This window comes from Pteronotus mesoamericanus, unplaced genomic scaffold (genome assembly GCF_021234165.1).
Source record: "Pteronotus mesoamericanus isolate MK-2021 breed Mesoamerican mustached bat unplaced genomic scaffold, CSHL_Meso_final scaffold_167, whole genome shotgun sequence".
Taxonomy (NCBI): Eukaryota; Metazoa; Chordata; class Mammalia; order Chiroptera; family Mormoopidae; genus Pteronotus; species Pteronotus mesoamericanus.
In genome coordinates, this window is record NW_026555308.1 from 3,177,088 (window position 1) to 3,192,574 (window position 15,487).

The window sequence follows — 15,487 nt, forward strand, 5'->3', positions numbered from 1 at the left end:
CCTCCCACTGTGCGCTGTGCCTGGGGCAGGAGACTATGAGGGTCTTGGTATGGGGGCACTCGTGGAAGAGTTGGGCCTAAGGTAGCACAGCATACCAGGCTTGAGTTTCTGGGTTCTCAGTCCACTGCACTCTCCATCACACAACCAGCCAGGAACCAAATACCCCAGCCCTCAGGATGTGCCAACTCCAACTCGATCTGTACCTGAGCACACCCAAAAAGGAGCTGGTAAGTTCTCCCCACTGTCCTCCCCAGCATCACCACTAAGTTAGGCAGCTGCTCCTGAAATTCCCTGCCCCCAGCCAGCTGTCTGTCCATTCATTCAACACACTTGCCCTGGGTATATCAGCAGAGCTCCAGATTAGCTGCTGGGGCAATTGCGTGGGCCATGGGGCAAGAGACGACCAAGCGAACAGGTGCCATTTGTGCCCAGTTGAAGACTACTACCACCCAGGAGAGAGATGAGAATTAAATATTCAGAGCCAGCAACTGCTCAACAGTCTAGGTCCAAGTCTAAGGAACTGTGATCGATGGACAGTTTCCCCCAAAATTCATGGACACCCAAACCTCAGAATGTGACCTTATTTGGAAATCAGGTCTGAGCAGATGTAGTTACTTAAGGTGAAGTCATACTGAATTAGGGTGGGTCCTGTCCAATGACTGGTGTCCTTATAAGAAGGGGAGAGGACAGAAACACACAGGGAAGAGACCACATGAGGACAGAGATTGTAGAGACACATCTACAAGCCAAGGACTGCCAGAATCTGCCAGAAGCTGGAAAAGGCAAGAGGCATCCTCCCCTGAAGCCTTCAGAGGGAGTGTGACCCTTCCAACACCATTCCAGACTTCCAGCCTCCCAACTATAAGAGAATCAATTTCTGTTGTTTTAAGTCCCTGGCTTGTGTGATTTGTTATGGCAGCTCCAAGAAAATAATGCAGGAACTAGCACCTAAGCCTGGTCCTACGAAATCTTCCCAACCCACCGCACACTAAGTAGGTGGTGCTTTCACCAGCCTGAGGCCCCATCCCGCCCCACCTGCTCCCCGTTTCTCTGCACTCTTAGGCTACTTATTTTTAGCCCCTGATTACACCTGCCTTATATGGTTCCCTCCTCATATCATGAGCGGGGACTGTCTCTCCTCCTGGTTTGTAAGCTCCTTGAGGACAGAGAATCCCGAGGATTTAACAGTTCTGAGAAGCAGCAGCTATGTAGATGGATTCCCCCAGTTGTTCATATTTCATGATATTTGAGGAAACCGGTGGCAGATCTTAAGCCACAGCAATACTGACAGCAGTGATAGCCTATAATTACAGTCATGGTCCTTTTAACCTTAAAAAGTATCTGATATCAAAAAACATTTTAAGCATCTCATAGCCATTTGCTTATCTTAGTCACATAACAACTCCACGCTGTAAATAGGGCAAAGTATTATTATCCTGTTTTACAGGCGAACAAGCAGGTGCAAAGATGGTAAGGGGCTTGGTAGCGAGTATGTGACAAAGTCAGCACTTGTTCTGTTCTTGAGTCCCAGTATGTCTGCCACACCCCACCCCTGGCTGACTGCTCTGCTTCTGTGTGGACAGCCTTGCGTGAGGGGGTCTGAGTGGAGAGGCCTCCAGCCTAACCACCAATTCAGTAAGGAAATTGAGGGAGGAAAAGACAGGAGAAAGTTGTAGATTCACCGTCTGTCAGAGCTTGCATCTAAGCTCACTTTCCTGGGCCCCTGAGGCAAGGACGGGCTCCCCCAGGCTGCAGTGAGCACTACAGCCCTTTCCTAATTTTTCCACATGCCTACCCAGATCCCAGACAGCACTCCTGGTGTCCCAACCTTCTGGGATAAGCTAGAGGAATAATGAACAACCTAACGCTTGGAATAGATGGTAGGAGGAAATGCAAGGGGGGAAAAAAACCACCACCAACTCTGATGGCTACAGGTGCCCAGGGGAAGCAGCTGTGGTATCAGATGCATATCAGAGATAGTTTTCAAGGCAACAGCTTTGTCAAATCTTTACCTATTGCCATCTAGGGAAAATTCTATGGGAGAAAACAGAGCTGGCTGAGGGCCTAACAGAATGGCCACTTGGAGGAGGACCAGGGGCTGCAGTTTTGGCAGCAACCAAGTGGCAGCGGGGAGGGGGCTCCCAAACCCCAGGGCTCTCCCCTGGCCTGGTTCTGGGCTGAGCTCCCAGCGCAATCCACATCCTGCGGGCCCAGAACTCCAGGCCAGACTTTGTCTGCACCTGTTTCAGCTCAGAATATAGTCCCTGCTCTAGAAGGATCCAAAAATATCTGGGAGGAAAGAGAAGGGGGAGGGACTAGCCACAAAGGGAACAGGCTTGGTATGCTGAGGTCCTGGGGAGAGAGTCACTTGGCTCGGCACTCTAGGCTCTTTGCAAAGGGCCCCAACCCATCAGGGTAGTGTGATAGCCCCAAACAGGAGCCTCATATTCTAACCAGAGCAGGCTTCATCCTGTCCATTCCAGTGCCATGCACTGAGCTTCCCTACTCTTGGCTTCAATCACCATTTCAGATGCTCTTACAGCTCTGCCTGCACAATCATCTACTCATTCATTTACATTGTTAAGAGTCTTCAATGAGCCAAGTGTGTGTTAAGTGCTGGTGATGCAGTGGTGAGTAAATTAAACACACACACAGCTTCTGTCCTCTTGGGGCTGACAGTCCAGTGACCACCTCTTCCCACCCAGGCCAGTGGGAACCCTGCCCCTCCAAGAAGCCAACCTTCTAGCCCTCCTCTGAACTCCAACCAGAGCTGATGAGGTGTTAGTTGCATTTTTTTCAGTGCATGTCATCTCCCCAGATAGGTCAGCTCCTGGGGGCAGAGACATCGCCTGTTCCTCCCGGCACAGCGTGGCTGGCCAGGACCTCACAAGGGGAATAGTGTGGCCTCCAGCTGAAGAGCTGGGCCTTTCAGAGAGGGACCCTCATCTCCTCACCTTTCCTGCCTCTCTTTCAAGCACCCACCTTGTGTAATTAATCAATGCCACTCTTCTTCCTCTAAGATCCTGCAATCTGTGTTGCCCCCTGCTGATCATATACTGCTCCCCACCCCAATCATGACTCCATCTTGGTTCAACACAAGGTGGACTCCCAAAGGATGGCTACATCTCCCACTTCTCCAGGACTTGGCACTGAGCCCTCCTTCCAGCCCACACTCATTCTGTGCCCTTTGGCACTCTTAGTTGTCAGAGGGCTAGAGGACTAATGCTCTCAAGGTTGTGAAGGACAAACACCTAGGCAGGGGCAGGGTAGGAGGTTGTCCACCCAAGAATCAGAAGAGAAATCCTCTTGTCATCCCTACACACCCTTTCAGTGAGCCTGGGGAGCCTGCCCCAGCTGGGCCAGCATCCTGCCTGAAATCCTTCCAGGCCCCAGGATTTGGAATTGGATGAAGCCATGGAGACTCCGATTTCCTGTGGTCCCAATGGCATGATCCCAGGGGAACAGGCTTCTGGGGGTGGCCAAGCAGGAGCTGACACCGGCACCAGAATCTCATGGTCTTCTTCAGAATCAGGCCTGTGGGCACATTCACCACCTGGTCAGCTTGTGGCACCTCCCCTTTCTTTTGCCTCAATGTTGTGATTAGAAACTTTGGGTAAGACTTTGCCCACCAAAGCAATGGGAAATTCCCTGCTAGGTATGCATTCTTGAGCTAAAATCTTCTGACTCCTTTAAAACAAAAAGTAATTTGGGAAAGTAACAGTCTAAATGCTGAGCCATGGTCCTTCATTAGAATGAGTTTCAGGGCTTTTGCTGATGGCATGTCTTAGGAAGAGGACAGAGCAGGGCCAGTATTGGGGGAGAAAAGGGAACCATCAAGGGGGAGAAAAGGGCCCTACAGGGCTGATGCAGGAGTCTGAAGACAGGCTTCTAGCTTTCAAGTCTCAGAAAACCCTTGAGAAAGCAGGTGAGCAGTCTTTAAGGGTCCTGAATCCCTAGAGCAGGTGGTGAGAGAATCCACTGACTCCACTGGCTCCTCTCACTCAATCCCCTCATCCCAAAATGAGCCATGCCAATGGGCCTTGTGGGCTGGGGAAGGTAGAGGCCTCACAGCCAGGAAAAGACCTAGGAGGAAACCGGAGCCTGAACAGTTTCCATTCGGCAAGGAAGAATGAGAACGGAGGTCATTACCCGGGAAACTCAGGCCATGTGCCTCTGCGCCAACTTCCACCAAAGTCACTAATCCTGATGGAGTCCAAACCCAGTGCTTTACCCATTGTAGACCCAGTGGACATTTGCTGAATGAATGTCTTAGGTGGTAGAGCCTGGATTTTGTCTTCTTCTCTACAGCACCTGGCTTGAGGGGCAGGCTCACCAACAGCAGGACTAACATTCACTGTGACTAAACTGCTGACTCACTGACTTCATCTCCAGACCTCAGGTCTTTCAGGCTCTTCCCAGTGCTTCTCCAGTACTGGGAACCAGGCTCTGATCCTGGCCCTGCATCCAATACCTTACAACTCAGAGCAACCAGCTCCCTTTCCACCCCGCAGGGTTCTTGGGAAGATAGGCATGGTTCTTTCCCCTCCATGACCCTCCAGGTCATCTGTAGCAATCCCTAGTAGAGACCAGGATCCCTACTAGTTCAGCTCCCTGGCTGATACCAGGGCTACAGAGGTATCCCTCTGAGGGCTCGACAGTGCTGTGACATGGGTCCCGTAAGATCTACTTCAGACCTCGTCCACCTTCCTCAAACATCTGGTGTTTCAGTCACTTCCTCACCCTCTCCCCACTGACCCAGAAACATGCTTAGTCTTCTCTAGTTTTAAAAAGAAAATTCTCTCCCTGGCTGGTGTGGCTCAGCGGACTGAGTGCTGGCCTGCGAACCAAAGGGTCTTTGGTTCAATTCCCAGTCAGGGCATATGCCTGGGTTGGGGGGCCAGGTCCCCAGTAGGGGGTGCATGAAGGTAACCACACGCTAATGTTTCTCTCCCTTTCTTCCCCTCTCTCTAAAAATAAATAAAACCTCTTTTAGAAAGAAAGAAAGAAGAGAAAGAAAATTCTCAACCACCCCCATACACTCTTACTACTGTCCTCTGTCCCTCCCAAGCTCAATGTTAAAAGTCTCACCTTCTGAACATGCTGCCTACTCCATGTCTTTACTAAATACACACGGCCCCTCATAATCTGTTAGTGACTTCTTCTTCCTCAGCATCTCTGGTATCAAATCCTGCTGGCCACCCCTTCTAGGAAGCATCCTTTCCCTTGGCTGCCAGGTCACTGTCTTCTTGGGAGTCCATTTATCTTCCTTCTTTTCTCACTCCCCAAATCTAGAGCCCCCTCAGCAGTTTCACAGCCTCACCCTCATCTTTACCCAAATGAATCTCATTTCTGGACCCCTAGGCTTGATTTCCATCCTCAGCTCCAATCCCAGTTTTCTACCTATGTATCTCCAACTGACACCTGAAATTCAAAATGACCCTAAATGAACTTTTAAAAAATCTGTTCTTTTCTCTTACATTCCTGGTTTCCTTGCCTGGCAGGATCACGTAACATGCACTAACCCCACAAGTGCCCCTTCCTACCCAGTTCCCACACTGACGAGTGATCCTGCCCCAGCTGTTAAATCTGCCCCTCCTCTCCACTCCCGCTTCCTCGCCCAAGCTCACACTTGCATTTCTGACATGGTTGTCCAATCAATCATCCCGTGTTCTACTCCTCCCTATCTGGCAGAGGACAAACAATTGCCAGATAGATTCTTCCAGAGCCCTCAGTGTTTACCCACCACCCACAGAGCAAAGCTCTTGTCCTCAGCCCAACACACCAGGCCCTTGACACTTTGGTCCCAACTTAGCCTTCCAGAGAGACTCCCCACGACCCCCACTTCTCTCTCCCTGCCCTGTGCCATTGCAGGTGGAACAACATGTTCTCTCCTGTTCTCCCCAAGGCTCTACTTCTTCCTGACTCCAGGAGTTGGCTCACTCTGTTCCCTTACATGAAATTCTCTTCCTTCCATCTTTTCATGTCAGAATCTACTTTCTTCAAGATCCAGCTCAAATGTTCCCTCATCTATAAAACATTTCCTGATCCACTCAGTTGAAAAGAACCTCCCGACTCCCCTGCATGTCACCTCAATTCACCTGTTCCTCCCTGCGACACCTCCGTGTGTCTGATTTTCTCATGTACAGCCCTAAGGCAGAAGACATCTTGTTTCCACTACTGAACTGTAAGCTTGCCAAAGACAAGATGCTTATTTGAATTCTCCCCCTCCCCCCGTACCACACTTCAAAAATAGTAGGCACATAATAAATCTGGGATAAATGAGTGAATGGTGAAATGTGGCAAGGTGTTTGAACGAAAGGGCTTTGCATACTCTAGCCAATATTTAAATGAAGGGGTTTTGCAATGAGTGGGTCTGGATTTGGATTTGGATTTGGAGCAGGGAAGGTGCTCTGGAGAAAGGGTTAAGCCCAGCATTCCGCAGTGGCAGACCTCACCCCTTCCCAGGCCCCCAGCTACCACTCTTATTCCAGGCCAAGAGGCAGAGCACCGAGACCCTGTCCTCAGCCCCTCAGGCTGGGTCAGAGGAGGGACAGCCATCTTCCTCCTGTGTCCATAGGGACTAGGCTCTGTCCCAACCCGCCACACCTAAGTAAGCACCAAACAGCCAGCTGGATGCAACTAGTCCCCATGGGGACCTCTTTCTGAGATTATAAGTGGCCAAAAGCACTGGATGAAAAGTGGAGAACCTAAATTCCAGCTCTGGCCATGCCATGAACTAGCTGTGTGACCTTCCCTGTCACACCCAGACATGGAGCAAAATCAGCATTTCTAAAATGGCCATTTCACAGGCCACCCAGCAAGGCATCCATGTCTGGGAAGGTGCATCCATTAGCAAACCCCAGATGAGCACTTCACAGACTTAGTGAGGGAAATGGTGAACTAGATGCTCCCTAAAGATTCATCCAGCTGCATTGAGCTAGGAACTAGGAGCCCACTGGGGACCCAGCTTGCAGGGGGCTGGAAAGTCTTTGGGGTCTGCTCTTTCCTCAAGACCCTGGAGCTCATGACTTTTTCTCAGCAGCCCTCCCCATGGTGGATTATAGCCTCTGCTACATGGCCGTGTTGAGGAAATGTGAATGGGCCTCTTTCCCAAAATAACCAGCCTGAGCTGGGTGAGGAGAGGGTCTTGGGAAGGCACACTTCGTGGTGGTCACCATGTAGTGTTGTCTCTCAGGGAAGAGTGGGTCAGCTTCTACATGCACTAACCTCTCACCATGTGGGATCTTAGGGTGGGAGCCAGAGCAGACTTGCACATCTGCAACTGGGACTCGGCTGGAGGACAGGTGATGCACAAACTCAGAACCACCACCCCCATCTGTCTCCGATCTCTCTCTGCATCCAGCAGTCAACAGGGAGCAAAGATGGCCCAAATTCAGCCTAACAAATGCCGATGGATTAAATCCAAAGAAAGGTTTTATCAGCACCCCCATCCCACCCTGTCCTCCAAGTAGTCAAAGGACCAATGGCATCATTCTTGGCCTCCATCCTGAGGGAAGAAGCTACCCTTGGGCAGCCTCTCGACCACGCTTCACATGCCCCAACAGGCAGAATAGTTTGGGGAGGCCTAGGAAGGACAGGAACTCCCAGGGAGGGTGAGACTAGCCCTAGGCTATGTCTCTATGTCACTATGAACACATCTCTTCATTTTTCTGGCTTTTGTTCCTTTACCTAGACAACGAGGGGACAGACTCAAGGTTGCTTTACCCTGTCCTTGAGGAGGCTTGTCCCTAGGCCAGGTCGGCAATACAAAGAGGAGGACCTCAGTCCATTTACAAAAGACTGGGGTCAGAAGGTCGGGAGGTATCTGGGGGCTCCATCTGTCCGGGCAAAAGGAGGAGCACTTAGTTCCTCATTTGGGCATGAGAAGAGGGGGCTGTGGAGCCCAGCAACCCTGTCCAGAGGGCCATGGGAGCAACATAAAGACAAAAAGAGGAAGGACTCTGTACGGTTCCCCCGCCAACAGGAAGCAGGAATGGCAGGGTAGAAAGAACACCTGCCACCCAGTGAAAGGCAGGCTACATGGGCATGGAAATGAGGACCCAGTGGTAAGGTGGGAAGTCCAGGAGCAAAGCTGCTGCCTGTGGGTAGAGTGGCATTTATCAGGTGGCACAATTCCGGAAAAAATCAACCAGTAGTAGAGACTGTCATTCTGGGAGTGGAGGAAAACCACTGTTATGGTTGGAACCTCCCAGTGGGTGCAGGAGGAAGTCATCTTTTGGGGAATACAACCTACAGCTGAAGTAGTAATCAAATCCACATGGGTAAGAACCCACAGCCCAAGTGAGAGCAGGGTGAGGAGGGAAGGAACCTTGCACATTGGTGGACAACGCCTCCCTGGAAGCTAGGCCAAGGTACACCTCAGAGTCCAGGAAGGAAAGAGCATGCAGAGAGAGGATCTTTGCACAAAGCGCCTGACTCCCTCCTATCCTCATTGTAAGATTCCTCTGTTAAGGCCTGTGGAACATTCCACATGTCCAGTTCCCCTTGTTGGGAGGAAAGATAAAGGATGTCCCTAAAAGGCTAAAAGTTCCTTGGCCTGTTGTGTGGAAGCAGAGAGGTGGCAGCTGGGGCTGGGCGGAGCAGGGGAGGGGCTGCAAAGGGGAGAGGCTGTGAAGGGGAGAGGGTAGCAGTGGCTCGGGGCTCAGGATCCAATTACATGGCTGTTTCCATACTTAGCCACCTGACAGCCGCTTGGAATCCTCTACACTCCAGCCACTGCAGCCCCATGGAGCCCAAATTAACTCAAGGGCAGACAAGGGCAGGGCCCGGCAGCACATTTGAAGCTGGAGCCCCCCATCTTGGTCTCTAACTCCTGAGATAATGGCTTCTGCTGCCCCCGCCACCTGCTCTCCTGGCTGAAACTAGGACCTCAAAAACAGAACCTCAAAGATCAGAAAGGCTAGGCCTTTGGCCACCAAGGTTCCCTGTGCAGATAAAAACTGCACAGCTATTGAAAGACAAAGCAGAGTCCCAGATTCCTGCAGGGGGGTCCCCAGAGCACCCCTGAAGCATCCCCAAGGGGAACCCAGCCCCAGGAATCTTGGGAACAGAGAGGTGGCAAAATGCTCTGGTGTTCCCTCTACACCTATAAATAACCCCCATGTTGTAACCAGAGCTGCTTCTGCCACACAGTGCTGAGATGTCAAAGGAAAGCCATGGCACACAGGCCCCCAGCCACTTCTAACAAAACCCCAAACAAGCCCAGAACAGCCTGGTTCCTCTCATGAACACTGTTCAATTCAGTTTCCAAGCTAATCCTCAACTCTTTGCAATCCCATCCCAAAATGACCCTAACTCTATCCCACTGCTCCCCAGACGACCCCCAACTCTGTCCCCTGTCCTCAATCATGCAAAGCCAGGCCCCCTGCCAGATTTCCACCAGGAGAGAGGGTCAACTCAGTGACTTCCAGGGGCCTCTGCTGCTCCAAGATTGGGTCTTTTGTCTGGCTAGGAGGCTCCTCTAATCTTGACTTTTGGGGTCTTCTTGCCCAGCACCTACTGGCCAGACCTTCTCTCTGGCCCCTGGCTCAGGCCTCACCCCTTTCTGTACCTCTCAGTTCACTGTTTTTGCTTCCCCTGGCCTCCCTGAGAGCCCCCTGAATGCTCTCAGTTTCTCTCCACATCCAGTTCTTTCTCCTGGGCCCCGGGGGAGAAGAGAATGGGAATGACATGAGGTCGGCCATCAGCCCCAGGAATCACGGAGGCCTCATTCTCCAACTACCACTCAAGCCCACCACACCACAGACAGTAGCAAAGTCTGGCCTGGACCGCAGGGGTGGGGTCATACCTGCTTGTCCTGGGAGCAGGAACGACGCAACAAAGCAGCAGAGCAGAACCAGCGCCCTCATGGTGACTGCCAAGAGAGCCCAGCTGCTCCTTGCCTCTATTTATAGGGCTGGTGGCAGCACGGGGCGGGGGAGAAGGGTCACACAGTCACTAGGGCAACTGGGCGAGCGTGATGGGGAAGCAGCGCTGGCCCTGCGGGGCTGAGAGGAGGCTTGCTCGGCCACTGCTGTGCCAGCCGCCAGGCTCCGGAAGGCAGGGCCCTGGCTGGAGTCTCTCCCACAGCAGCCCTGAGGTCACATGATATGGGTCACAGGGTGGAAGTAGCAGGGGGAAAAGGGGGATGTCCCTTGAGTTAGGTCTGGGATCTGAGTCTTTCCAGTATTTGCACTGACTTAATCCACAATCTGCAGCAAATCAATGACCTTGACATGTCTCAGTTTTCTGAAGGAATGTGTAGGGCCAACCAACAAGGACCCTGTTTGAACACCACGGACGTCTGTTTCAGCCCCTCCCTGAAGGTCAGGATAGTAAAGCCTTAATGGTTAATTAAGGAAAACCCTCAACATCTGGTCTTTGAGATCAATGGATAGGAGCTTAACCTTCCCAGGCCTCTGGAAGAGACAGAACGTTGATGAAGGGGGAGGGGGGAGGAGCTAAGAGACACATCTGACAAAGTGATGTGAGTCAGAGGGTGGAAGGACAGAGATCCATTTTCAGTGGCGCAGGGGTTCCAGAACCTTCTGTCACCTCCTTGATGTGCTATTTGATGCAATTTTCCTAAGGGCATGTGACAGCCCCTGAGAGCCAGTTCTAAAAAGCCAAGGGAAAGCAGACACTGGCTTGTCTGGCTTGGGGAAGGTGTCATTGTGAGGGTAACAACGTCCTTGAAAAGGAACAAGAATCAATTAGGTATCTTGTGTGTGCTTTACCTCTAAAACAACTTTATTGATGTCTAATTGGATACAGTCAAAAACAAGATTCCTCTCTCCCAAATTTTCCTTTTGTTCCTTCACAGGCCTTCCCTTTACCCCTTCCCAGGCAACCACTGGTCTGAGATTACCACGCATTAGTTTGCATTTACTAGATTTTCATATAGATGGAATCATGCCCACATGATTCCTTTTTATCTGGCTTCTTTCACTCAGCATAATTGTTTTTAGCTTTATTCATGTTGTAGTGTGTATCAGTAGTTCATTTCTTTTTATTCTGAGTAGTATTCCGTTGTGTCACTATACAACAGGTCCTTGAATAATGTCTTTTCCTTCAGTGTTGTTTCCTTATAACATTGATGAGATGCCATAGTAACTTAACTCTTGTTTATATCAATTAGCCTATGGTACTCTAATTTGATCAATTCTCGTGGTAAAAGATGTACTGAATGGGAACTCTGGCTTTACCATATCACAAGCAGGGCCTCAGCAGGGGAAAAGTGTTATATATGTCAAACCAGAGAGGGTTTTCCTTCAATATCCCAGCCCAAATCAGATCCTGAGCATGCGAGAAATTGCTGCCCATGGTTTCCAGCTGGCTCCCCACCATGGCCAGGGCTTCTCATTAATTTCTTAGTATAATAAAATATCCAGCCCTAGCTGGTGTGGCTCAGTGGACTGAGTGCCAGCCTGTGAACCAGGAGGTCGCCGTTTCAATTCCCGGTCAGGGCACTTGCCTGGTTGCAGACCAGGTCCCCAGTGAGAGGTGCGCAGAAGGCAACCACACATTGATGTTTCTCTCCCTCTCCTACCCTCTCCCTTCCCCTCTAAAAATAAATATGTAAAATCTTTTTTAAAAATAAAATAAAATATCCAGTCAGTGTTCACCAAAAAAAGTTAGCCTACAGTAAAACTGGTTTCATTATGTTGTTTCACTTAAAGTCACAGAACCTATTGATGTCATTAAGTGAGGACTTACTGTACCACAATTTGTTATCAGTTTACCTGTTGGAAGACATTATATCTGAGTTTTGCCTATTACCAATCAGCTGCTATAAACATTCATATACAATTAAATATATGGACATATGCCTTCATTCCTCATGGGTAAATACCTAGGAGTCGAATGGTTGGGTCACATCATAGGTGTCTATTTAACTTTTTTCTAAGATGATTGTACCATTTTATGTTTCCCAACACCAGTTCCTCCACATCCTTACCAACACTTGGTATGGTCAGTCTTTTAAATTTTAGTCATTCTTATAAGTGTATAAGTGATATCTCACTGTAGTTTTAATTTGCACCTTCCTATTGACTAATGTTTCTATGTTCATATTTGTCATCCACATTTTTGGTGTTGCCTGTCGAAAGCTTTTGCCCATTTTTCCCTAGATTTTCTTTTATTGAATTTTCAGAGCTCTTTATATATGCTGGATATAAGCCCTTTTTCAGCTGTATCTTTGTAAGTACTTTCTCTCAGTCTGTGGCTTATCTTTTCATTTACTTAAGTGTCTTTCAAAGAGCAAAAGTTAATTTTCATCACATCTTTTATGAATTATGCTTCCAAAGTCATACCTAAGAATTCCTTTCCTAGCTTAAGGTCACAAGATTTCTTCCTGCATTCTTCAAAAAGAGTAATAGTTTTAAGTTTACATTTAGATCTATGATCCATTTTGTGCTATTTTTAAAAATATTTTGCAAAATACAGAACAAATTTAGATATTTGCATATGGATGTCCGGTTGTCCCATCAGCATCTGTTGAAAAGACTATCCTTCCTCCATTGCATTGCTTTTGCACCTCTTTTTGAAAATCAATTGACCAATTGTGTGTGAATCAATTTCTAGACCACATTGTGTTCCATTGATCTGTGTCTATCCTTTTACTAATACCACGCTTCCTTGATCACCATGGCTTCTTAGTAAGTCTTGAAATCAGCTAGTATGAATCTTTCAACTTTGATCTTTTTCAAAGTTGTTTTGACTATCCTAATTACTTTGCCCTACCATATGAACTTCGGAATCAGCCTGCCAATTGCTTTTTTTCATAGCCTTCTTGGATTTTAATTAGGATTACAATGAACCTATAGATCAGTTTGAAGAGAACTGACAAGTCACCAATTGCAATGGTTAATTTTCTATGTCAGCTTGACTAGGCTATGGTGCCCCACTGTTTGGTCAAACATTAGTCTGCATGTTGCTATGAAGGCATTTTTAGATATGATTAGCATTTAAAATAGTTGACCCTCCACTGGGCAGGTGGGCTTCATCCAATCAGTTGAAGAGAAAAGACTGAGGTTCCATGAGGAGAAAGGAACTGACTGCCACATTGACTTTTGCTGAAATTTCCAGTCTGTCAGCTTCCCCTGTGGGTTTGAGACTTCCCAGGCCCACAACCTCTTTCTGTAAATACACATCCTATTGGTTCTGCCTCTTGGGAGAATCCTGACTAACACACCAATACTGAGTCTCCCAATCCATGTTCACATCTGGGGAGATGGACCAACATGGGGGGAGGAGATAGCAGCACCTGGTCATGGAGAGAAAAGGAAGTAAATGATGTGTCCACTCTGTGCTGGGTACTTCACATGTGACAAGAGGTGGGCACACATTACCATTTCATAAGAAGATGACCAAGGTTCAGAGAGCTGAAGTGACCTGTTCAACATCACCAACAAGGAATAGAGTTGCCTGCATTGGAACCTGGATCTATCTGACTCATAAACCCATGACTTTTCCCATCAGTCCAAATGAACACCATTAAGGGAAGAGAAGAATCAGCGTGTCAGAGAGAGGGGTGGAAGGCTGTGGGGGGGGACAGAGAAAGGACACAGACTGAAGGGCCAGAGAAAACCACAGAACCCTAATCCAGGCAGGAAGGGAAAGGGTGAGCCCAGCACTGTTTAAAGAGTTCACTGAATTTGCTTTAAAGATACCTTGTTTGGTTCCCCTTGAGGTCTGGCGACCCATGGAGCCATGCTCTACTTCCACATCAAAGAGACAGAGAAGAAGTGTTTAAAGAGAAGATACCAGACAACACCATGGTTATAGGAAACTACCAGATGCAACTGTATGACAAGCAGCGGGAGAAGTAACAGTCAGCCACCCCTGGGCTTGTTCATGGAGATGAAGGACCGAAAAGACAAGGTCATTCTGCCCTGTCAGTACGGTTCCGAAGGCAGGTTCATTTTCACATCCTATACCCCTGGCAAGCCTCAGATCTATCTTTACTCTAATTCCACCAAGTTCTCCCTTTTTACTGGAGGTGTGTTGAGAGTTCATCTGAACATTCAGGTGGGTGAACACACCAATGACTATGCAGAAATTGCTGCTAAAGACAAGTTGAGTGAGTTGCAGCTACGAATGTGACAGCTGGTGGAGCAAGTGCAGCAGATCTAGAACAACCAGCGGTAGTGAGAGGAGGGCTTCCAGCAGACCAGCGAAAGCATCAACCAGCAGGTGCTGTGGTGGTCAGTTACGCAGACTTTCACCCTTGTAGCCATCAGCATCTAGCAGGTATGAAAATTTAAGAGCTTCTCTGAAGCCAAGAAGCTGGCATAGCCATCCTTCCTCCCAGGCTGCGGGAAAAGGAGCCTCCTGGAACTGATTTTTCTCTGACAGGAGGACTGGTTCCCAGCCATGGATGTTCTGGAGGGGAGAGGGGTCCCATGCACCCCAGGCATAAGCTGAGGGGAGCAGCTTGGCTGGTTAATACTGAGCAGGTGGTGGGGCAAATGCCTGCCCCCTACCCTGGGCTCTGGGCCCTTTACAGCAATCTCCTGGAGGGCGTTGAAGCCATGGGGAGCCCCACTGGCACCTCAGGATCACAGTGTCACTGATCAGGGATGTGAGGCTATTGTCTGGGGTGGCTAGGGGAAGGGAGTAGGTGGGCAAGCCAGTTTTCCTTTTGTCTTCTTTTGCTAACCTGGGATTTTGAGCAGGTTGGGGTGTACCTGTGATCCCCTGCTATCCTGAGAACCTTACTGTACCCTCCTTGGGCCTAAACCCAGCCTGCTGATCCAGGAAGTATGTGTCAATTGAGGGTGGGATGAAGGGGGCTGCAACTGTGGGAAAATAGCATGAGTTGACCCCTGGTTCTTCACATGGTTGTCCTTTTGAGGCTTCAGGAACTGGGGTCAGGGTAAACAGAGCTCTTGGTGCTGGCTGGGGATGGGACCTGAAGTCTAAGCTATTGATTTAATGTTCGATAAGCCTGAATTTGTTACATTGGTTTTCCAGTGCGGGGGAAAAAACAGATTTCTAAAATAACCAACTAACTGAAAATACTTTGTTTGGGTTCAAACAGATCCTTGTATACCAATGGTCAATGAAGCACTATTCACAATACCTAAAAGTTGGAAACAACCCAAGTATCCATCAGCAATTGAATGGATAAACTGAATGTGATCTACCCATATAGTGTGATATTATTCAGCCATTTAAAAAAAACCAAATTCTGGAGAATCAAGTTGGTGGATGAGTGAGTGGAAGTCACACGGACCTCCTCCCAGGACCAACCTGGAATTACAACTAAATTGTGGAGAAATCACCTGGAACAAACAACTGAACAATAGCGAGAGAGGAGCCTTGTCACCTTGGAAACAGAAGAATCCGTCTTAGTGCAATCTAACTGGTAAGGAGTGCGGTACAGACCTGAGAAGGCAGGCGGGGCATCCACGGGCAGCAGCACCAGAAGGATACTGAAACGGCCAGTTGGATCCCCCCTGAGAAGAGAGGGGTCTAAACCATAAGT

At 49.0% G+C, this 15,487-nt stretch overlaps 1 protein-coding gene and 1 pseudogene across 2 annotated transcripts in view; one reads left to right on the forward strand and one right to left on the reverse strand.

The window, feature by feature from the left end:
• Positions 1-10,072, reverse strand: part of SRL (sarcalumenin) — a 38,463-nt gene extending 28,391 nt beyond the window's left edge. Inside the window, exon 1 of one of the 2 annotated variants that reach the window (XM_054589514.1) lies at positions 9,809-10,072. In XM_054589514.1, the coding sequence (XP_054445489.1) occupies positions 9,809-9,869 (61 nt within the window). In that variant the 5' untranslated portion in view covers positions 9,870-10,072. The remainder of the gene's footprint in view (positions 1-9,808) is intronic. The other variant, XM_054589515.1, reaches the window with a different exon arrangement.
• Positions 10,073-13,710: 3,638 nt separating this feature from the next.
• On the forward strand, positions 13,711-14,295 carry LOC129083289 (transmembrane emp24 domain-containing protein 9-like; annotated as a pseudogene).
• Positions 14,296-15,487: the final 1,192 nt, after the last annotated feature.